This window comes from Rhinolophus hipposideros (genome assembly GCF_964194185.1).
Source record: "Rhinolophus hipposideros genome assembly, chromosome: 16".
NCBI classification, from domain to species: domain Eukaryota; kingdom Metazoa; phylum Chordata; class Mammalia; order Chiroptera; family Rhinolophidae; genus Rhinolophus; species Rhinolophus hipposideros.
Window position 1 is genome coordinate 41,156,349 of NC_138062.1, and position 21,142 is coordinate 41,177,490.

At 40.3% G+C, this 21,142-nt stretch overlaps 1 protein-coding gene across 2 annotated transcripts in view; it reads left to right on the forward strand.

Moving 5' to 3' along the window:
- EBF2 (EBF transcription factor 2) overlaps nucleotides 1–15,317 on the forward strand; it is a 189,029-nt gene extending 173,712 nt beyond the window's left edge. The window contains exons 15-16 of one of the 2 annotated variants that reach the window (XM_081077586.1): nucleotides 6,595–6,762; nucleotides 12,372–15,317. In XM_081077586.1, coding sequence (XP_080933712.1) covers nucleotides 6,595–6,762; nucleotides 12,372–12,403 — 200 coding nt within the window. In that variant the 3' untranslated portion in view covers nucleotides 12,404–15,317. The remainder of the gene's footprint in view (nucleotides 1–6,594; nucleotides 6,763–12,371) is intronic. The other variant, XM_081077587.1, reaches the window with a different exon arrangement.
- Nucleotides 15,318–21,142: the final 5,825 nt, after the last annotated feature.

Here is a 21,142-nt window from a genome sequence, read left to right on the forward strand (position 1 = left end):
GTTTTTACCTTATCTTGTTCCAAAAATGTTTTGGGGGAATATTAGTGTTCAGACGGGTAGTATGAAAGTATAAAGTAGAAACAAAAGAAACTGAGGTAAAAGAAAAAAATATGGAAAAGAGTATTAGCTGAAGCCAAGGGCAGAAGGAGTGCCATTCGGTCATTCCAGGGAGCCATTAATTTGCTTCAAAAGCTTACAAGATGGTAAAGCAAAGACAGAAACACTATATTTGTTATAAGATTTTATGTCCACACATTATTTTTTTAGTAGCTCAGGAGAAAATCTAGGTTTCTCCCATGCGTCTCTGTGGAGAGGGAGGGGATCCTGTGTGCAGAAGGGACCACATTTTTAACAGCTCCTACAAGTGATTCAAGGGCAAGAGAGCCATTGTGTAAATAATGTCACCAGTCATTCATTGGTGACAACAATAAGTAATTTGTGGCTGCATTCCACTCTATAGCCTAAAAAGCATGTTCACAGAGTTTAGTCAGATCCTCATGACAACCTAATTATGATGTAGATATAATAATAGTAATAATTATTATTATCACCATTGCCCTTCTAAGATATTGTTATAAAATCACTTGCTCAAGGATTCATAGCTAATAAATTGTAAAAATAGGACTAGAATACATGTTATCAGCTTCAGAATACCATGTTTTTAAATTATTCAATAATGTAAGAAATATTTTATATATTTATAATACATGATTGGGCTGACCCATATGAAATTATCTCTCTTTGATTTCCAAAAAAACAACAATTTCACATGTTCAGTCATATACGAGTATTTATTGAATAAATATGTGTATGAAGTTGAACTATAGGAAATTGTCATTGTTGTAGATCAAACATGATCAATATAATAATACAGTGTGTAGTGTAGTGATGGGGAGGGAGAGAGAGAGAGAGAGAAAAAAAGATAGGGAAGCTTGGGTGGGTGGGGTGAGAGAGTGGGGAGGTAGAGGAGGAGAGAGAGGGAGATAGATGAATAGACAGACAGATGATGAATACGTAAATGAAAATGCCCAGTGAGCGTCAGTTGCTTGATGTTTCTTAGTAGATAATTCATTTGATAGGGAGGAACTCTTCCCCCACCAGCATCCCTTCCAGTATCCCTTCTCGATCACTCAATCCCACTGCTACAGGAAAGATATTAACACCTCAAATCTTCAAATTAAACAAGACAGCATGCACAGAATAAAAAGAAAAAGGTGTCCTGCCCAACAGGAGTGGGGAAATATAGCCAAGAACCTCCTCCTTGCTCCTACTGGGTCTGTATGATCCTTGCACCTTCATTTTCTGAGGGAGGCTCTAAAGGAGTTGCAGATTGGGAATGGGATTCCAAACACTGCATTCATTACAATAAAATTCCCCTACTGCAAAAATACCGAATACCCTATGGAGTTCATTACAATAGCATCTGACCTGTGTTTCTAACCAGCAAAGTTTTAACTTCTCCGGGAAATACACACACAAAAAAGAAAAGCCCAGGGGAAACCATTTCGTCGATTCAGTTGCTTGTGTCTGAAAACACCATTCTACAGTTTTTCATTTTATTTTTTAAACTAGTCTAATATGGCCGGAGCATGCCATGGAGCAATCACTTGCCAGAGACATTAAAAAGAAATAAAGCCAAGCCTTTTGGTCAAGTTCACTTGCATTATGGCCAACGCAGAGTATCAAAAACCTGCATCTTTACTAGTTTTGCTCTCACACTACTTCAAAAATGGCCAAACAGATGTTTTTTCAATTTCACATACAAACTTCACTTCCTGGCGGTAGCAGTGTGTGCCAAGTTCCAGCTCAGTGCAAGTTTTTATGGCTGAATTCTAAACCCCTGACAATAGGGGTTATAATGAAATGCTGACAGACCCCTTAGCGCCAACAAATGCAATGGCTCAATGCAAAGGAGGATGTGTGCCCGGTGAAGTCCAGCTGGGACTGTGCAAGCCAATCAATCCTTATAAGAAGAAAAGTGGTTTTTCCTTAACTCCCCATGTTTGCAGAGATTTCTGGGCCAGACGTGCTGGCCTTTACTTTGGCCTTTATCCACAGAGAGAGAGATGTCCAGAGAAATTCTCAATTGTGAAGATGTGTGATCAGTTTTCCCAAAATGGGTGCACTTTGGTGTTCCCAAAGATGGCCTACTCAACAAGCCTGCAACACACAGGGGACCACTTCTTCCAAAGCAGAATAGCCACCTAGCAAATCCAAAGTCTGGAACAGAATCCATAAGACAGAAATCCAACCACTCCTCAGGCGCTCCTACTTCACTCACAGAGTCTTAGACCATGCCCTCAATATTTTTATATTTTCAAAACGAAACACCACGACAGTGTCTATTGTAGAATATTAACTGATTATTGTAGAAAATTTGGAGCCCATGAAAGCAGTTTTAAAAAGGAAGCCTACTCCCACCATAAAAAACAATCTTGTTAACATTTTGATAAATTTCTATTGTCTTTTTCTTTAGAAAAGAAAAAATATCCTATTACAACAGTAATGTTCTCATTATAGACTCTTAGAAAAGCATGTATACGTAATAAAGAAAAAAATGACACATTTTATTTCTATGCAGAGATAACCATTGTTAACTTTTAAAGTATAGCCTCTAGTCATGGATAGACACATTTTGAAAATTGCAGTGTCTGCTTGGATACACAGCTAATGGGATTCTGCCATAAGATCAATGAAAAAGGGAGTAGAAGAAAAGTGGTAAAACTACCAAAGTTCACAGATGTGAAGCTAGGCTCTATAAAGTCCTTCAAGGGTGCAGACCTGTGTCTCAAGAACGGAGAACAGATATTAGGAGTGATGTTTGCTTACTGAAGTTAACTACAGTGAACAAGCTTTTCCCAGGAATTTGAGAATTTATTAGTCTCTTTGCTTTTTTTGTAACAGAAAGGTAAATGGACTACCTTTTTTTTCGTTTGCAGGACATAAAGCTTTAAATCGAAGAGGAATGTTAGTATCTAAGATAGCTATTATGCCTACTACTAAGGATTATATTATATTTTACCAAAGCAATAGAGATTTTCCCATGAGTTTATTTTAACAGCTTTTACTGGTTTCTGCTACATCAGAAGTCATACATATTCATTGCAGAAATTTTTAAAAATATAGACAAGTAGAAAGAATAAATTTAAGAATGTTCATAATCCCATCAGTCAGAGATCTCATCATTAAATCTTTGGCTGTAAATCACATCCTTCTAGATTTTTGCTTTGTGTTTTCAAAAAATAAAAGTGGGTTCGATGTATATGTTATTATGTAATCTACATTATTCATCTGAGGAGACATGTCTTTCCATGTTATTAAAGAGTCTTCTCCAACGTTAGTTTTAACGTTTGCATATGGAACGTTTTAACGTTGCATAATGGAATGCATAGTGTTCCATTTTATGGACTTAATGTAGTTAGTTTACCCTATTGTTGGTCACTTCCGTTTTTTCCCAATTATAAAAATGCCCTTAGATCTATCTATTTGTGCATTTATAACTATTTCCTTGGAATTAACTTCTAGAAATTACGTTACTGGGTGTAAAAATACACACATTTAAAAATACAAATACTTTGGTACCTATTGCCAAAGTCCCTCCAGAAAGGTTAATACTCCCCCTTAGTAAAGGAAAAGTATCTCTTTCCTGCCTTGTTAATTTTTCTTAATCTTTATCAGCTTTGTAAGTGGGAAATAACAGCTCATTGCTATCTTAACATGCATTTGATTACTAGTTTGAACATTTATTGGTCTATCAAGGTCTTTTGGTCATTTTTATTTCTTCTTTTGTGACTTTCTTTTTCATGTCCTGTGCCCACTTTTCTACTGGGATGCTTTTCTTTTTCTAATGAATCACTAAAAACTTAGCTAGTGAGGATATGCACACATCTAAATAATTACCACAAATATTTTCCGTACTTGCTTATTTCCCTGTTCTCTATGTGTTACAGAAGTTTTTTTTGTCATGTGGCAAATCTATGTCATGACCTTCTGTTTAGGCTTGGGGGTTGAAAGGATTATATAAATTATATAACCTTCCTAATTTTTCTACAAGCACCTTTAGAATTTTGTTTTTACAAATAACTCTTTAATCCACTTAGATTTACGTTTAACATGAGGAAGCACTCTAAATTTAGTCTCCACGTGGCTAGTGTATTATTGTTTCCATGCATTCATTTCCTTATTAATTTGAAATGTCAGGTTTATTAAATTTTAATTCTCACATATACCCAGGTCTGTTTCTGAACTCTGTTTTCTCCAAGGATTTGTCTGCCTATATTTATGCTAGTATAACACTGATTTCACTGATGTAGATTTATTATAAATTTTAATATTTGTTAAGATAAATGCCTCTTACTACTGAAAAATTTTTTTAACAAGATTTTCTGGCTTTTACAGTGTTGTTGTTGTTTTAAATAGGTAAACATAGAAATTATGTTTGTCGACAGGCACACATTAAAATTCCTTTTAGGATTTTTATGATAGTCGTATTAAATTTTAAATTGATTTGGATGTACTAATTTGGCATTTGACAAAGTTTTGTAAAAAGTATTTTAAATGGGTATGTTATAGCTCTTTGCTTATTCAACTCTCAACAATTCCTTTATGTCATTTAGTAAAGCTTGAGGTGACTCCTCTTCTGAGAGGCAGCCACATTTGATCTACTGAGCCTACTTTAGGTTGGGATCTGTTATTAGCAAAGAAATATTTGTAAAAGTGAGTCATATGCTGAATAGAAATGGAATCGAGTGTGTGTGTGTGTGTGTGTGTGTGTGTGTGTGTGTGTGTGTGTACGTGTGTGTACGTGCCTAATTCACATTGTAAAACCCCTTCTGTGTTGTGATGTATGCGGGGAGGTTTTGCTATTGCAGACACAGAAGCCCAGGTGCCATTTGGGTGCCTGCATGGATCACACATTATGGCCGAGTTTGGACTGGGGTCAGACTCGGCCCTCCTGAGTGTCAGCTTTTCTTTGGTCTCTAATTCTCTGCCTCACAGAAAGGGGGGAGGTTCCCTCCCTTCCTGCTCCTATACACATTCCATTGATGCTAAAACCAAGGCTAGAAGAGGAGATTGTGCTTGGAACTATGACTAAGTTTCACTCTCAATGCTTAACCCTGTATCCTAGCCTATGATAATACTAGTGAATTAACCCAATGTCTTCTTCATTTGCATGTTCAAGTATTATGTGAGATTCTTATAGGACTTTATCCTCCTTTCCAATTTTTTTTTTTGATTCATATTACGTGAGAAAAGACAGAGATGTATTCAGATGCTTTCTTCCACATAGCTTTTTAAATCAGGACTACCTAACAGTAAGTCGTTTTTAGATAAAGCTCTTTTATTGAAGTCTTTGATTTGCAGTCGGCTGTAAAAGACATCATGTGGAGGTGTGCTACCTGATTGCTTTATAATGCAATTGTGTGAACATAGCCCAAAGTATATCTTTATTATGAGAGAGGGGAAGCTGGGATGGAGCCTTACACAGGACATCAGAACATTTGGCCTTCAATTCATCTTGTACTTGGTCTTTGAACCATAAGTCACACTTACATCCTCACTTTCAAACTTTAATTGTGGAGTAGCTGGGCCACTGAGGCTATGAAACAAGTTAGCATTCCCAGCCTTTAGATGGGATTTGCATTTAGATTCTAGTAATTCTTAACACATCATGGACAGTTCAGAATTCTGGAGAGTACGCTAAAGTGAGACCCTGCAACTTGACCTTCTACTCTAAGATGCTATGTCTAACAATTTTACCTCTGTGAACTCTATTTTACCCCTTTGTTGAGCAAGTTGAACACAGAAGATAAAATCATCTTCTTGTGTGTTGTAACTTGGTGGAGAATCTGACTATAAGAGGTGGAGTACTTCATTGTGTAAATTGCCTTTATTTTTCTTGGAAATTACAACATTAGCTTTTGGCTTCCTTTAAGTACTGTTAATGTTAATATTAGTGTTTTTTTCTATGCATTACATCATAGGAGGCTGACTTGCAGCTTTATTTCCCAGGAGCTCTGCGAGTAGAGGGAGAGGGAGGTACTCTCTTCAATGTTAACAAACTTTTACATTTAATGAGGAAATGCCCATAGACATGGTACTCTCTGAGAAGATATTAACCCTATACCCCAGAACTCCAGAGCCCCCAGAATTGCCAGGGAAGTCCAAAGCTCCCAGACAGAACTTCTTTTCAGGGTGAAAAAGAAGTTTTAGTTCTTGAGTAGATGTGATGAGTTTTCAGATGTTGATCTTCTCTTGTCAAGCTTCTACTCATGAATTAAAGTGTATCACAAAATCAGGTGATGCCTTCCTGACTCTCCCAGGCGGAAAACCACTCTGCCTGCTGTTTCCATAGAATCGTGTACATTCCTCCAACAGGATTTTTACCCTCTTAGTTGTTTTCTTTGTGGACTCTTCTCCCGCTGGACAGGGCAGAGTCATTGGCACATTCAACATTTTTTGAAGCCCTGGAATCTGGAACAATGCCTGGAACCCATTAGTAATTTCTCAGTAACTGTGTACAGGTTCTATGTACTGAAAAGAACTCCTCGATATGTCCCCTTTCTAAAAGAGGATTGTGCGTTTGCTTTCCAGTCATGTCATCAAGTCCTACTGTTGGATCTTCTAGCACGTCTTCCATCCTCCCATTTTCCTCTTCAGTTTTTCCTGCTGTCAAACAGAAGAGTGCCTTTGCCCCTGTCATCAGGCCCCAAGGCTCCCCTTCTCCCGCCTGCTCCAGTGGCAATGGAAATGGATTCAGAGGTAAGCAAAGGTTCCAGTTTGGGACGGAGCGTGATACCTGTGCCACAGGACCAGCAAAGTCAGAGCAGACAGCACAGCATCCTCCTATGTCTCTAGCCATTTACCTGCAAAGAGATGCTTTGATGTTCTCATCTTGGTGCACAAATGGTTTGTACATTTGGGCTAGTACTCCACCTGGGAGCAGGATGGCGGATAACAGAGAAGTCAGACAACTCCTCAAGGTCCCGGAATTAACTACGGGAGAGCCATACTTACCCCCCAGGAGTGTCTGGACTCCCTGGACCTTTGCTTTCCACAAGGCCATGTCACTGTTTCCCAGAGGGTGCCTGGTCACCACTCCCAATGTCACATGGTGATCACTGCTGACCTAATTGGCTTGCCATCTGTGGTGCTTAGATGTTCTCAAGGCACAAAAGCACAGGCTCCATCAGGAGCCCTAGTGAGCTCTGAGTGCTCTGGTTACATGTTGGTCAAATTGATAGCAGGTGCCCGATCAGTGTGGAGTAGGGAAGAAAGCAAAAAAGACGTCGTACTGTGTCTAAGGACAAAAATGAATCTCCCGTCAAAGCCATTTCTAAGCGATGTCCTAAAATATAATATGACATGATGTAACACAAATGTGATGAGTACATGAGAATCTAATCATCTCAGTGTGAATGGGAGGCAGCTGATGGCAAAAGAACAAATTGGAAACTGCTGAACGCGGTGGATCCTGCCGACCCACATTATGTTTAGGCTGCTCCTTACATCGACATAAAAACACTCACGACTCAGCAGTGTTGGATAAAACCAAAAAGGGCAGAAGTTTGGTTAACCCCTTGTGGACCAATGCCTCTGGAGTCAGCAGAGCCTTGGATGAGCCGTGCTGTCTCTGGGACAGCATCTGCCCACTGGCTTTATGATAGCAAATAGGTTCCTGGTCCTTCGGGGACACTGTGAAGGATCATTCACCGGTTGTGGCTGAGCAGAGCTCTGGGAGGTGTGGTAGGTTCCTGTCCCATCCTACCATCAGAGATGATGGTGTCTCCTGGAAGTCACTTGACAAGAGAAACTGTCAAATGAGAACTGAAAACCTAGTATGCAGGACTCCCTGTAAATAATTTTCGTTTTAACTAGACAAAGTCATTGGGTCGATATGCTACCCGACATGGAAGTAGTTGGAAATATCTGTATATTTGAGGGGGGGAAAATATAGATATATTAGTTTTCATCCAGATGCCTGATTAATAGAGAAACAGGCTCAGCCTGTAGCTAAGTGTCTTCATCTGCTCCATCTCTCATCAAGCCAGTGGTTTCCATCCCACCCTTAGAGCACATGAGCAGAACTTGTTCCATGATGGCTTCATCTCCTGACTGGGAAATGGAAACAATTGCCAAATATTTGCTGTACCTTCCCCTTCCCCACAACCACTTCAGTGAACTTTCCAAGTTCTCTGGTTTTAGTCATGTCCCTTAAACCAAGTGGGGCCCACACAGGTCTCCTTGGGGAAATGCAGAATGAGAAGCCCAAGAAAAACTAAGGAGGGGTGCAAGTGTGAGAGGAAGATGGAGGGGCGCAGCCCTTTCCTCAGTCCAGATAACCCTTGCAAATATTTTCAGCATCACTTTGATGAAAAAAAGTATGACTTGACTTCCATTTGCCACCCCTACCCCACCTCCTCTCTCACAAAGCACGGGAGTTGGGGAAGTAGAGCTGGTTGTCTCAATTCTTCCAAATTTGTCCTGTCCAGGGAGACCCACCTTTGCAGCCTGCTCAACTCTCGGTCCTCAGGGATGCCAGGATGAATTTTTCACTGGTCCCTTGGTGGGCAATCCCTACCCTGCCTATTGCTCTATGCCCAAGGCGCCCTGTGGTGTTACCCAGTCAGTGTTGAGTTGGCCCAAAGAGCTGCAAGGGTCTGTATGGTTATAGTGAGGTTTTCTTGTGGGGGCAACAGCAGTCATAATAGTCAGAAGACACTCTCTAGGGTCCTCAGCCATGCGAGCTTCTGGTCACCACAGGTCAGAATGCTTAGGCTGAGAGAATGGCTGAGCTGCACATTCTTGACTGTATCTGTAGGAGTGATGACTTATAATAGTTGGTTCCATGTAGACACAGGCTCTGGGCTCTAGTTTCATTTCTATAGAACCACTGGGAAGTCCCAAGCCTCTTTTGGATCCTGTAATTTCCTCCAAATTTTTCTGGTGATTTGAACCTTAGGAGGACGTGCGAAAGAGGAGGAGGAGGAGGTGATGGGAAGCACTTACATTAGGATTGTAGGCTGAAATAATTACAAACAACTATGAACATGGAAAGTAATACGTGGAGAGATAATAGGAGAATTCGGAGTATCAGCCATTGGGAGAGCACTAGACTTGACTCATCAGCTGTGTATTGGAGTTCTCTCTCACCTCCTTGCAGGCTGTGTGAATCTCCACAAATCATTCCCATTTGAGAGCTGCAATTTCCTAGTCTGTTAAATAGGAAAGCTGAAAGCTACCGTGTTTCCCCGAAAAGAAGACCTAACCAGAAAACAAGCCATAGCATGATTTTTCAGGATGCTCATAATGTAAAATAAGCCCTAATGTGTCTTTTGGAGAAAAAAATTAATATAAGACCTGGTCTTATTTTTGGAGAAATACGGTAGGGCTTATTTTATATTACAAGCATCCTGAAAAATCATGCTAAGGCTTATTTTCGGTTAGGTCTTATTTTGGGGGAATCACAGTATCGCCAAAGGTTATTGTGAAGTAATCTGTGTGAAGAACAAGAAAGGTGAAGGATATTTCACACAGCCCAACAGAGAGAAGGTGGGGGTTGATGAAGGATGCCTTTCAGAGGCCTTGACTCCCACTCTTCCTCATTAGGGACCAGGTGACTAGAAGCTCAAAGCCCTACATTACAAAGTGCCATTGATGCTGAGAGGGAGAAAACCATGCTCTGACATTGAATGCACAGCCCACAGTCACAGAATGAAGGAATCTGAGGTTGCAGGATGGATAAGAAGGACGCTCCATCTTTTGAGAGATGGTGGGAGAGTGACAGTGTCCTCTGAGGTGTTTGTGTGATCACAGGCCAGTGGAGAGGTTCTTCTCTCGACTGTGGTGTGATGGTCTTAGTCACATGCAGAGGGCATGTGCCACCAATGCCCTCTAACACTTGCGAACTGTTGTTGAGCACCATGTACACGCAAGACGCTGAACTCTGCACTTTACACAAATGATCTTGTTCAAGGCTCACATGTGACCCAAAGGGGAAGGTCATGCCATTATCACTATTTTTACTTAAGTAGCTTGCCCGAGGCTACACAGTTAAGTGACGGATGACTTGACCTCAGACATTTTGACTCCAGAGCCTATGCTCTGACACCCCACTGTCTCTCTGGGGACAAACTAGTACAATTCCTCTCTCACCTGTCATCCATTCCTACTTTCCACTTGGACCAAAGCGGGGATTCTTGCTTTCCCGAAGGTAAGAAGAAAATGGATGAAGTACAGTTAAGCCTTCTTCCCTCCCCCGGCCATGAAAGTGCTTACTTTTCCTCCATTTAATATCTGCTTTGTGTCTGTTGGCTGTGGTTTCCATGAGCAAAAGGTCAGGGTCACCATGCAGCAGAGATCTAGTCCACCCCGTGCCTGATGTGAGACGAGAAAGAAGGAAAATGTATGGAGTCTGTTGTTCTTCTGACATGTGCTGGATCTTGTTCTTTGAGCAGTACTGGCCTTTTAATAAGCTCCGTAGGTAACTCTCTGAGGGCCCAGAAAAAGGAAGGGGCTGATGAGTTTTAAGTGTAATAGACAAGGTAAAGTTGCAAATGTGAGCCAGAATCCCCCTGCCAGAGAATTATGTGTGCAGCGTCATTGTCCCACCCTCCACCTCATCTATCAGGCATGTACCGCTGATGAGTATAGATTGTCAAGATAATATTATGCACTAGGCACCTGATTCATTTTCCAGCTCCCTCCAGGAAAAAAAAAATAAAATAAAATAAGAAAACCTCCTACACTCTAGGATAATTACCGGGGTTGCTATATCTCCAAATCATCAGGGAGTGTCCAGAATTGAACTGCCTTTATTGAAAAGTTACATCGATTCAATATATAGTAATACAGGCAAAAATAATTAAGGCTTTGCTAGCTGTGTAAGACCTTAATCCAGATCTCACAAACATTCAATAAAGGCTGTATGTGCAGGGAAATAGATGGCTGACAGTTTCGCCCGAGAAGACTACCTGGCATGAGAAAAGGGGTAGAGGAAAGGGAGGAGGAGGAAAGAAGGAGAAGGAGGAGAGAAGGAAGAAAAGAGGGAGGAGGGGGAGGGAGGTGTGTTGGGGGGAAGTAGGAAGAATTTTGGCCATTTGCTTATAAGCTTAGTAAGCACCACTCAGCAAAATGCTTCTATGCTATTTGCTTAGACCTTGATGAGATATAGAGAATAAAGCTCAAGGATCAAATTCTAAGTATGGTTTGAAGTTTTGATGCCAGGAAACTATTCTGTCCGTTTCCAAGAATGTGAAAGTTCTGTGGGTTCATCACCTGAAAGCCAAGGCCAGACGGGCATATTTTCTGCGTGATTTTTTCTACGTTGTGCTCATGCTGCTTTATTTCCCATTTCAAGGGAAAGCCTTGGACCTGATGCCACCCAGACAGGTATTGTCTGTATCCTCTTGACTAGATGGAGGAGGCACTGGACATCGCACTTGAACAGGAGATGAAGAGTGGAGATGGGAGTGACTCCCAAACTAGGAGCTAAATTAAGTCCTCTAGGCCAGTGGATCAGCATTTGTGAGTGAATGAGCATCACATACTGTGTTTCCCCCAAAATAAGACCTAGCTGGACAATCAGCTCTAATGCATCTTTTGGAGCAACAATTAATATAAGACCCGGTCTTATTTTACCATAAGACTGGATCTTTAATATAACATAATACAATACAATACAATATAATATATAATATGATATGATATATGATGTGATATGATATATAATATAATATAAAAGACTGGATCTTATATTAATTAGAGCTGATGGTCCTGCTAGGTCTTATTTTGGGGGAAACACGGTAGCAGCAGTGAGCACCAAAGGAAGATGTGCTAGTTGGGAAAAAAAAAAGCTAATCAATTTCAGCTAGAATGGATAGAAACCTAGGACAGAGAGAAAGTCTGATTTGTTATAAATGATGCCTAGGAAGTAACTCAATAGGCTTGGCATCTGGAGTTCTCTTTCCTGTTCCAATTAAGTGATTTGGAACAATAGAATCTAGAAATTATTTTAGTCTAATAATGAAAAATATATCATACATATAGTACAATTTAGTTTGCATGTTTATGTCCATTAGGTCATGTATACAACCCATTAATATAAAACAAACAAAACATAACGGTTGGCTTCCCAAGCAATCTGTCCACAAGCTCTGTTTATATTTCAGTGATCTGTGAGCTTTTGGTACCTCAGTAGACTGACTGCTAGACCGAACCTGGAAGAAATGTGTTCCCATGTCAGTGGAGGGCACCATCTCCCTGGATTACATCAGACTCTGTCAATCCCATTGCCGGCCCCTCTCTCTGGGTTATAGCCTTTACTGTAAAAAGCCTCCAAGTCTCATTCCCGTGTCACCCTTTCCTTGCAGCCATGACCGGACTTGTTGTGCCCCCGATGTAAAGAGGAAGAACTGCTTTCTTATAGCACAAAACTACTTACTCTGATGGACCAATAATGAAGAAAGCACTATGAGCTCTGTGGGGAGAGTTGTACCCCCAAAATGAACATGATGGACAGATTTGGGTATATGAGGAGCGGCGTCTTATCTGGTCTCACATTTCTCATGTAGCTCTGATGGTGGCTACACAAACTGACCCTCTTGGGGACAAGGACAAAAGATGTCATTGACGTAGTCAGTGCTAAAAGCAGAAATGCAATTAATTCTTTGTTATGAACATTGTAAGAACCACCTTCCTATGTTTGTAAAATATTTAAGAAAAAAAATTGGCAAACAATTCATGCTTAATATTTTGGATACTATTTGTTTTTCTTTGTAGGAAAAAAAAAATTGAAAGTTTCTATTTTCTATGAAGCCTTTCAGATACCAATTTAGTTTATGCAGAAAAAAAAATGAACAAAACAGGGTACCAGCATGGAAGACTTTCTTAAAACGAAACCTGAATTGAATGATGAAATGTTGTTGTATGTGTGTTTGCTTATAGTTTAATCTCTTTAAAAAACAAACAAACAAACAAACAAAAAACGAAAAAAGGGAAAAAATTTAAAATGTTTTACAATTATTTAAATAAATAAACGTGTAACTTATTGTAAGTAGAGGTAGAAATTAAGACCTTTTTGGAAGAGAGGAATTTCTCTTCTTGATGTAAAATGAAACCGATGAAACATGTAGTAACAAGTTTAAAAGGTGTGTGATGATTACTGCAGTTACTTACTAGACTCTTATCCCCCATCCTGCATCCCCCTCTTTTCCATCATTTTATTGACCCATGGACAAGAACAGGTACCTGATGTAGATTCCTACAGAACAAATTCAGAAAGAATAGATTCAAGTCCATACACATATACAGACACTCAAGCCCATCAATTCATTCCCAGCTCCATCTGCTTTCTAAATAGTCTACATGTCCCTTTTGGTATTCACTCTTTGCAAATTTTTTAAAAACTTATATTAGCTTCAACATTCTCCCCTGAGCATGCAGACAATTCCCGTGTTTCAGTGTGTCCCCAGCTTTGCATCCCAGGGAAAGACCTTAAAGAAGAGCCAAAGCCACATGACTTTCCCAAACCCAGCAGCCCCTTTGGAATTCTTGACAGAGCCATACTCTCCCTCCTCTTGGGTTACCTTGTTCAACACCAAGGTAGAAGCCCCACAGAACTTCAGAAACAGGGTTTGAAGAAGATGACTCTATTTCTTGGACTCTTAGAATGTCCAAATCTTTTTTTTTTTTTCTTTTTGCAGATTTCCCCTTTCACGGAACTAAACTTTCTTGAAAAAATTAAGCATCCCACTTGACACAGTTTCCAGGCAGGAATGGGATGGGGTGTGGAAGAGAAATGGTAAAAGCCCTAAATCCCTCTCCTAATGTTCAAAGAAATGGAAACTCAGATTCTTAGCAAGGTCAGAGATGGGGGGCATCTGTGTTCCAAACAACTCAGTTATCTAGACCTGTGATGGGCTCTCTATCTAGTTCTGGGAGTGGCTCCTAGGGAGAGAAACACTGCAGGAGCTGCTAAGAGTGGCTGACTCTTGAAAGCCTGTGTGATCCTGGGGATATATCCAGACTTATTTGGATTACTAATAAGGATGTCATTTTTTTCCCCATGCTAGGGTTCTCCTTGTTGACTCATTGGCACCACAATATAGTCTATACACAGACTCCAGTTTGGCATTTTTGGTTGGGGTTCTAACACTAGAAATTGATGCAGTTCTCGTGGAAAAACATCTTTAGTGCATACGAGCCAATTTTAGATGACTTCGTAAATTCTGCCTCCCTCCTGTTTGCCCCGGTGATACATGCCCACATCTACCCAACCCCAAAGGTCTTCTTTGCCTTTATTCTGGAATTACTCAATATGACCCAACTATTATTTCTATGCACATGAGATTCCAAGGTTTTGTATACCTGGCATGCTTATAACTCTGGCTGACAGTCCCTCATAGTCAGGGCTTAAAGCACCAAAATACAGGGAAACACACCAGAGAAAGTTCTCCGGTGAAAAATTTGATGGGAGGGGAAGAGTGTGTGGAATACAAACATTACCATCTGAAAGTGAAGGCAGAACAAAATCAAGCATATTTAGACCTGGATTTGAGCCAATCCAACATAAGGAAATGTTTTTTTCAGTAGCATTGCTTTTAGAATCTGTGATATTTGCTCTTGCATGAAGATGAGTGCAGTACTGTCTTCAAAATGATTGTAGAATTTGTTGGTAGCTTTACACCGAAAAATGTGTGTCATGAAATACCAGACATCCTTGACCATTCAGCTAGAACCTTGGCAGCAACAGATCTATTTAATTGTACAAATGTGTGTAAGGATTATTTTTAGTGTACTAATAAATTTAAAGCAAAGCTACTCTGTCCTTTTTAGTCATTGCTATTGAATCATTTTGGTCCCAGGTTATTTTTGTGCCACTTTGGAAGGTGAGTATTTCTATAGGTAACTACAAATTCTATCCTAGCTTTGTAAGAGGAGCTGTGTAAGAATTTTCATTTAAAGGGACAATTTACTTCATTATTTATCTCATTTTTTTTGTTGTTATAGCATCATATTTTTCCCCCCAGTTTTTCTTTGCACATTTCAATATGCATGGTTTAAAAACCATTATCTTCTCTACCTTTTGTACAGTAAGGTCTCATTTTCAAACTGTATAGTTTCATTTTCTTGTTTTGCTTTGTCAGTTATATACAGTATAAAGTTGCTATGCACAGAGCTTTTTGTAAAGACAGCTTTTTTGTTTACTGTTTTTAATGGTCTTACTTATGAAAGAATATCTTGTTTGTAAAATGAATATGTCTACTTCAGTTTTAAACTTTAAATTATCCTAACAAAAAATAAAATTTTTGTACTGTAAAAATTATTGGAACTTTGTCATTTTCTTTTTTTTTTTTTTGAAGTGAAAAAAACTCAGTTTGGGATTTGTCCTTAAGTTTGGGAATTTGCTCATAACTGCTAGTCCTTGAACTCTGGTTGAGGAAATCTGACTACTGCGTTTGCTTGCATGAAAAGTGTTCTGAAGTGCTTCTTTGGAAGAGAGAATTTGTATGACTTTAGGTCATTTTCTGTATATATTTATCTATATATCCATCTGGTCAGATTCCTTCATAAAAACTCAAAGGATCCTACTTCCTATGTTGGACTTGGCTATATGGAATTCTTGAGGTAAGTGGGTGGTCTACTTAGATTTGAAACTTCATGTTGAACAAATATTATAGCTGATCCATCAGACACTGGGTGAAGAATTGGAGGTTGGTCACAAAGACTTGATGCCTATTCTTAATACATAGGAAAAGAGCAAAGCACATGCCCTTGGAAGGAACTAATTCATAGAAAATAGCTCTTACAGGAAGATAGAAGGGCTGTAGGAGCTCAGAGAAGATGGCAATCCCAGAGGGTTGAAGTGGTCAGAGAAGGTCCCATGGGGGCAGGTGGGGCTGGACTGGGCCTTCAAAGAATGATAGGAATTTGCAGTAGAGGTTGGTGTCGTGCAGGATGTCAGGCGGGGTCTCTGGTCCCGCTCCCCACATAAGAACGCAGGACATGGTAAGGCCAAACAGGAACACCCATGGAGCCATAGGTAGGGGAGTCAAACCAATGTATTCTCGCTGGCGGCTGGGCTGGAGACACAGGAAGCAGGATCTACATAATCTGCAATCCGCCGTCCTAACAGCAGTCCGTGCTTGCCAGCCACCATCTTCTTGCCAGCCCCCATTTTTTGCTAGCGTAGCCACAGCAGTTATATTAGTGGCCAATGGCTCACTGGTTACAGCTGACGGCCAACTAGCCACAGCTGATGGCCATCCAATCACAGTTGATGGCCATTTACTACCTAAGCCAGCACCTTTCTATGTAAGACCGAGAGCCTGGAAACTGCTTTCTGGGGCTCTGTCCCCACAGTTGGTAATGAGCTCTGCAGATGGGAAGGCCTTCATGAAAAAAGACACAAAGGGAAATTCACAAAGCACATCCAGGAAAATATGATCCTAAACATGGATTTCAACCAAACTGTTCACAAGCATACTTGGATTATCTCATTTCTACAAGAATATCGATATCTTCAAACTGCATAGATTGTGTTCCTTGTATAAGTGGATGAAATGCTGCTTCGAGGCACTAATCTGAGAAAGCCACTATAGTTTTGCTTTTCTCTGTGAAGACTAGCTCTCTGCCGACACACTGGATCTTTGCATATCTCGTGCCTTCTTATGCTTCAGGCCTCAGTTTAAGTATCATCTACTCAGGGAGGCCTTTGCTGACCTCTGACCTCACCAGTTTTCCAAGGTCAACTGAACCCTGTTTGTGTCCTTGTTATAATTTGTGTTCATTTGTTGTCCCCTACAGACTGAAGGCTCATAAGAACAAGGACTATATCTGTCTCAATAAAGTATGTGGAACACTGAGCGCAGGGCCTGAGGTGCTGTAATGCAGAGACTCAGCTCCCGCTCTCCGCAGAAGAACACAGGATATGGTGAGGCCAAAAAGGAACAACAACGGAGCCATAGACAGGGGAGCCATACCACTATATTCTCTACGGTGGCTGGTGGAGTCACAAAAGCAAACATCCGCCAGTACCCCAATATCTTTCTGCACCCCATTCTCGCTGGCAGCTGGGTGAGACACAGGAAGTAGGATCAACATGATCCACAATGTAATCTGCTTGCTCACTGCACTTGCCAGCCACAACCCTCCGTCCACTTCTCTGCCAACCCAACCAACCCCCTAGCGTAGCTACGGCAGTTACATTAGTGGCTCACTGGTTACAGCTGATGGCCAACTTGTCACAGCTGATGGCCATCTACTACCTGAGACTGCACCTGTCCACGTGAGGCTGAGAGCCTGGAAACTGCTCTCTGGGACTGTGTCCCCACAGGTGCCCAACAAATAAACACTTGTGGAATGAGTGAATGAGCAGACTGAATTCTGATCCCTAAGGGCAGCTCTGCCTTGTCATGTGGGAGAGGTAGCAGATCTGTCACAAATGATAGGAAGAAATAGCATCACTTTGAGAATCTACTCTGTAGGGTCTATCTTGTCAATTAGCCAAAAAAAAAAAAAAAAAAAAAGTGAAGTATGTCTACAATGTAAAGTGGCTGGTTGTTTAATCAACAGGAAACTCAAAATGGCAGGGAGAGGAAGAAGAGACCTCTGGCTGGTGGTGGCCCATTGGATAGGTTGCTTTGCTTCTTGGCCGGGGAACGTATTCTATGTGGATTTTCATGATGCTCAGATATAATTCCAGACCCAGAATCAGGGCCTTTTAGGGGAATCTACATTCCATTCCTATTCCAGATATGACACTTGACTTGTTGACCACACACTGGAATCTCAAAGAGCCCGCATTCACCAAACTGGAAGACGTCCAGAGTGGCTGTAGGGCACTGCATGTAAGAGTGATGAAATTTAAAACTTCCAGAATTAGGCAGGGACTGGGTCCTCAAGGACTTTGTTTACCATGCCAGAGAGTTTAGACTTCATCCGTAGGACTGCGCCGTAGGTAATGGAAAACTATTGAAGGAACGTAAGTCAAGAAGCAGCATAATCAACTTTATACTGTAGAAAAGTCACAGTAGCTACAGAGTTGATTATGGATGGTGGCAAGTGGATATTGGAGACAAGACCAATTAGGCCAGGGATCAGAGCTGATACGCACCAGTGTGCTGTGTCCATGGCTGGTATCCATTCGGAGTAGTCAGTGCCTGTGGCATGCCAAGTGTAAATGTTTTTAAATTATTCTTGCAATTTGGAAACTACTGCAATTGTCCAGACAAGAGTACAGACTCATGCCTGAATGAAGGATTAGCAAGAGAGACGGAAAGTAGAGGGAAGGTTTGAGAGAAAGCTTTGCAGTTTGAAAGGACTTACCGAGTGGTTAGATGTGGTAATGAGGGTGGTGGGTGGCGAGGATAACTCCTGATTTGCTAGTTAGACAATTGGATTTTGTGATAACAATCACTGAAGTGGAGAATAAAGAGAGGAACATATTGCAAATGAAAAGACATGGTGATTTTACATTGTTTCAAATGCTACCATTTCTCCTTTTCTTTCTTGGTTGGCTGAAGATTGTTTTCCAGCAGTTTATTCAAGAAGGAGTTAAGTGAATTAAATTCTTTGGTGTATACGTGTGTATGTATATATTTTCTTTATTTCAATTTGAATGACTCTTTGGGTATAAAATTTCTGGGGTTACACTTTCTTTTTTTGAGAACTTCATAAAAGGTTTTGGTTATTTTTTAAGCTAGTTTCTGTGTAAATTTTTCCCCTTGGGAAATAATGTTCCCTCTCAAGGTGTAGATTTAAGCCTTCTTTTATTTCTGGACACGTTAAAAAATTATAACATTAAAATACATTCTCTGTTTCTTCATTTTGGTTCTGTTTGCTAGAGACACCAGTTAAGAATATGCTGGATCTCTAGTGGCCATTATTTGTACATATCACATTCTCTGTAGCCGCTCTTTACTCTCACTGCACATGTATACTTTCGTCACTGTCCTCCTTAGAGTATGGATTTAATTTCTCAGATAGTTTTACTTTTTCTTTAATTTTTTTTTTTTTTGGTAAGCTGTGCCAGCTTATATCCCATTGCTTTCTATTGTTTGCTTATTTTCATTGAACTATGACATCTGTTTTCAGCTATTGTTCTTATAGAGACGTATTTTATTTATTTAATCATTATTCATTATGATTACAATGAGCTTGATCAGAATTACCATCAGCTCCATGAAAACTTTTTGTTTTTCCTGGTGAGTGTCCTTCACCTATCATTTGCTTTCCTTTCCTTTTCTTTTTTCCCTTCATGACATATGGATATAAATCATGTCTTCATATCTTTTTTATAATACTAATCTTTGATTGAGGTGAGATTTTCCTGGATCAGCTATTTGCTAGACATGTGGGGCGGGGGGGGGGTGTCTAGGACCATGTACTAGGCTGACAGGAATTCTTACTTCAGAGATGTGTGTGTGTGTGTGTGTGTGAGAGAGAGAGAGAGAGAGAGAGAGAGAGAGAGAGAGAGAGAGAGAGAGAGAGAGAGAGAGAGAGAGAGAGAGAGAGAGACTAGCAGTTGTGGAATTGTTTGCATATATGGCTTGTTTGGGTAATTCCCTCATTAGTCGTGGCTACTGTTCATCATGTGTCAGACTATATGTTCATTCCAATTGTTTCAACAAGAGACTGTTGGTTTTGACCCTTAAGATAGTCACATTGTACCCCACCAGCTCTGTCTGACATTTGCCTCTGAAGCACCCTTTCTCAGTCTCTACACATTCCTGTTTGACTTTCCCTGCTATTGCCATCCCCTTCTCATAAACTGTGATGCAGGGTAACCAATTATCCTAGTTTCATCACAGATGAAATTCATGCCTCTCTTTCTTATTTCCCTATTTTCTTTTGAGTGATTCTGAGTGGGAATTGATGGAAAAGGTCTTAGCATTTTAATCTGATGTCTTCGTATTCTCCGCATTGCACCATGGTAATTCAAGGAGAAGGGACTGCTGCACAGTGCTATGAACTCCTTCATTCTACCACCATTCTACCTTTGCCCTAGTAGATTACCCTTGATCACCAGCTCTAGTGGGCCCGTGCAGTGGCTACATTCCTTACCGTCTGCACTGGCTCCTGCAAAATACAAGTAGAGACACAGGTAATTCCCAAAACTTGTATTAAAACATTGTCCAACTGGAATTTGTTACAATGAATAATACACAAAAAGGGACCCATGGCTTGACTCTGGGAAATATGTTGAAATGACACATAAACTGTCATATTATCAATGCTTTTGGTTATCCCTCTAAAGCCAATCCCACTTTAAATAGCAAAACTCTATTTTCCATAAATTATATCCATAGAAGACAGTGTGATAAAATGGAAATGGCTGGAATTCAGAGACCTGAATTCAGTTCAAATTCTACCATCCTTAGCTATGCAATCTTGAATAAATTAATGCATTCTCTTAATCTTCTTAAATGCAAAACAAGAAAAACTATACATATATGTATGTAGGTATATGAATATACATATATGACATGTGACCAACAAATAAGGTGAATGTTTAAATTTTAAAAATTATTACAGTAAAAGACACATTGCCACTAATCCCCCTCAGAATACTCCCCCTCACTTTAAACACACTTATCCCATCGTTCTTGCCACTTTCTGAAGCAGTTCTGGAAGTCCTCCTCCGTGAGTGTCTTTAGTTGTGCTGTCATGGCTGCCTCGATGTCCTGAATCATTTTGACTTGGAGGAAGAGCCAGAAGTCCACTGTGCCAGATCCAGTGGATAAGGTGGATGAGGACACACTGTACTGTTTTTATTTGACAGAAATTGCCATATACCAGAAATGATGTGTGACACGGAGCGTTGTCATGATGGAGGATGATTTACAGCACACTTTAAAACACATCTTCTCTCAACTGTAGCTCACACCTGACTGACTTCACCGAACAAGTTGAAACTTGTCTCACACTCTTACTAAGGTTCGACGCGCCACTTCCTGTATTGAAGATCCCTGCCTTTCCTTTGGATGGCACTTGGCAGCAGCATGCACCATATATTTTTATCACACCTTGCATACAAATGTATATCATATGTATATTATACACACATATATACATAAAGAGGGTGGCAAAAAATGTATACACATTTTAAGAAAGGAAAAAACTGTATTAAAATTGTCATACT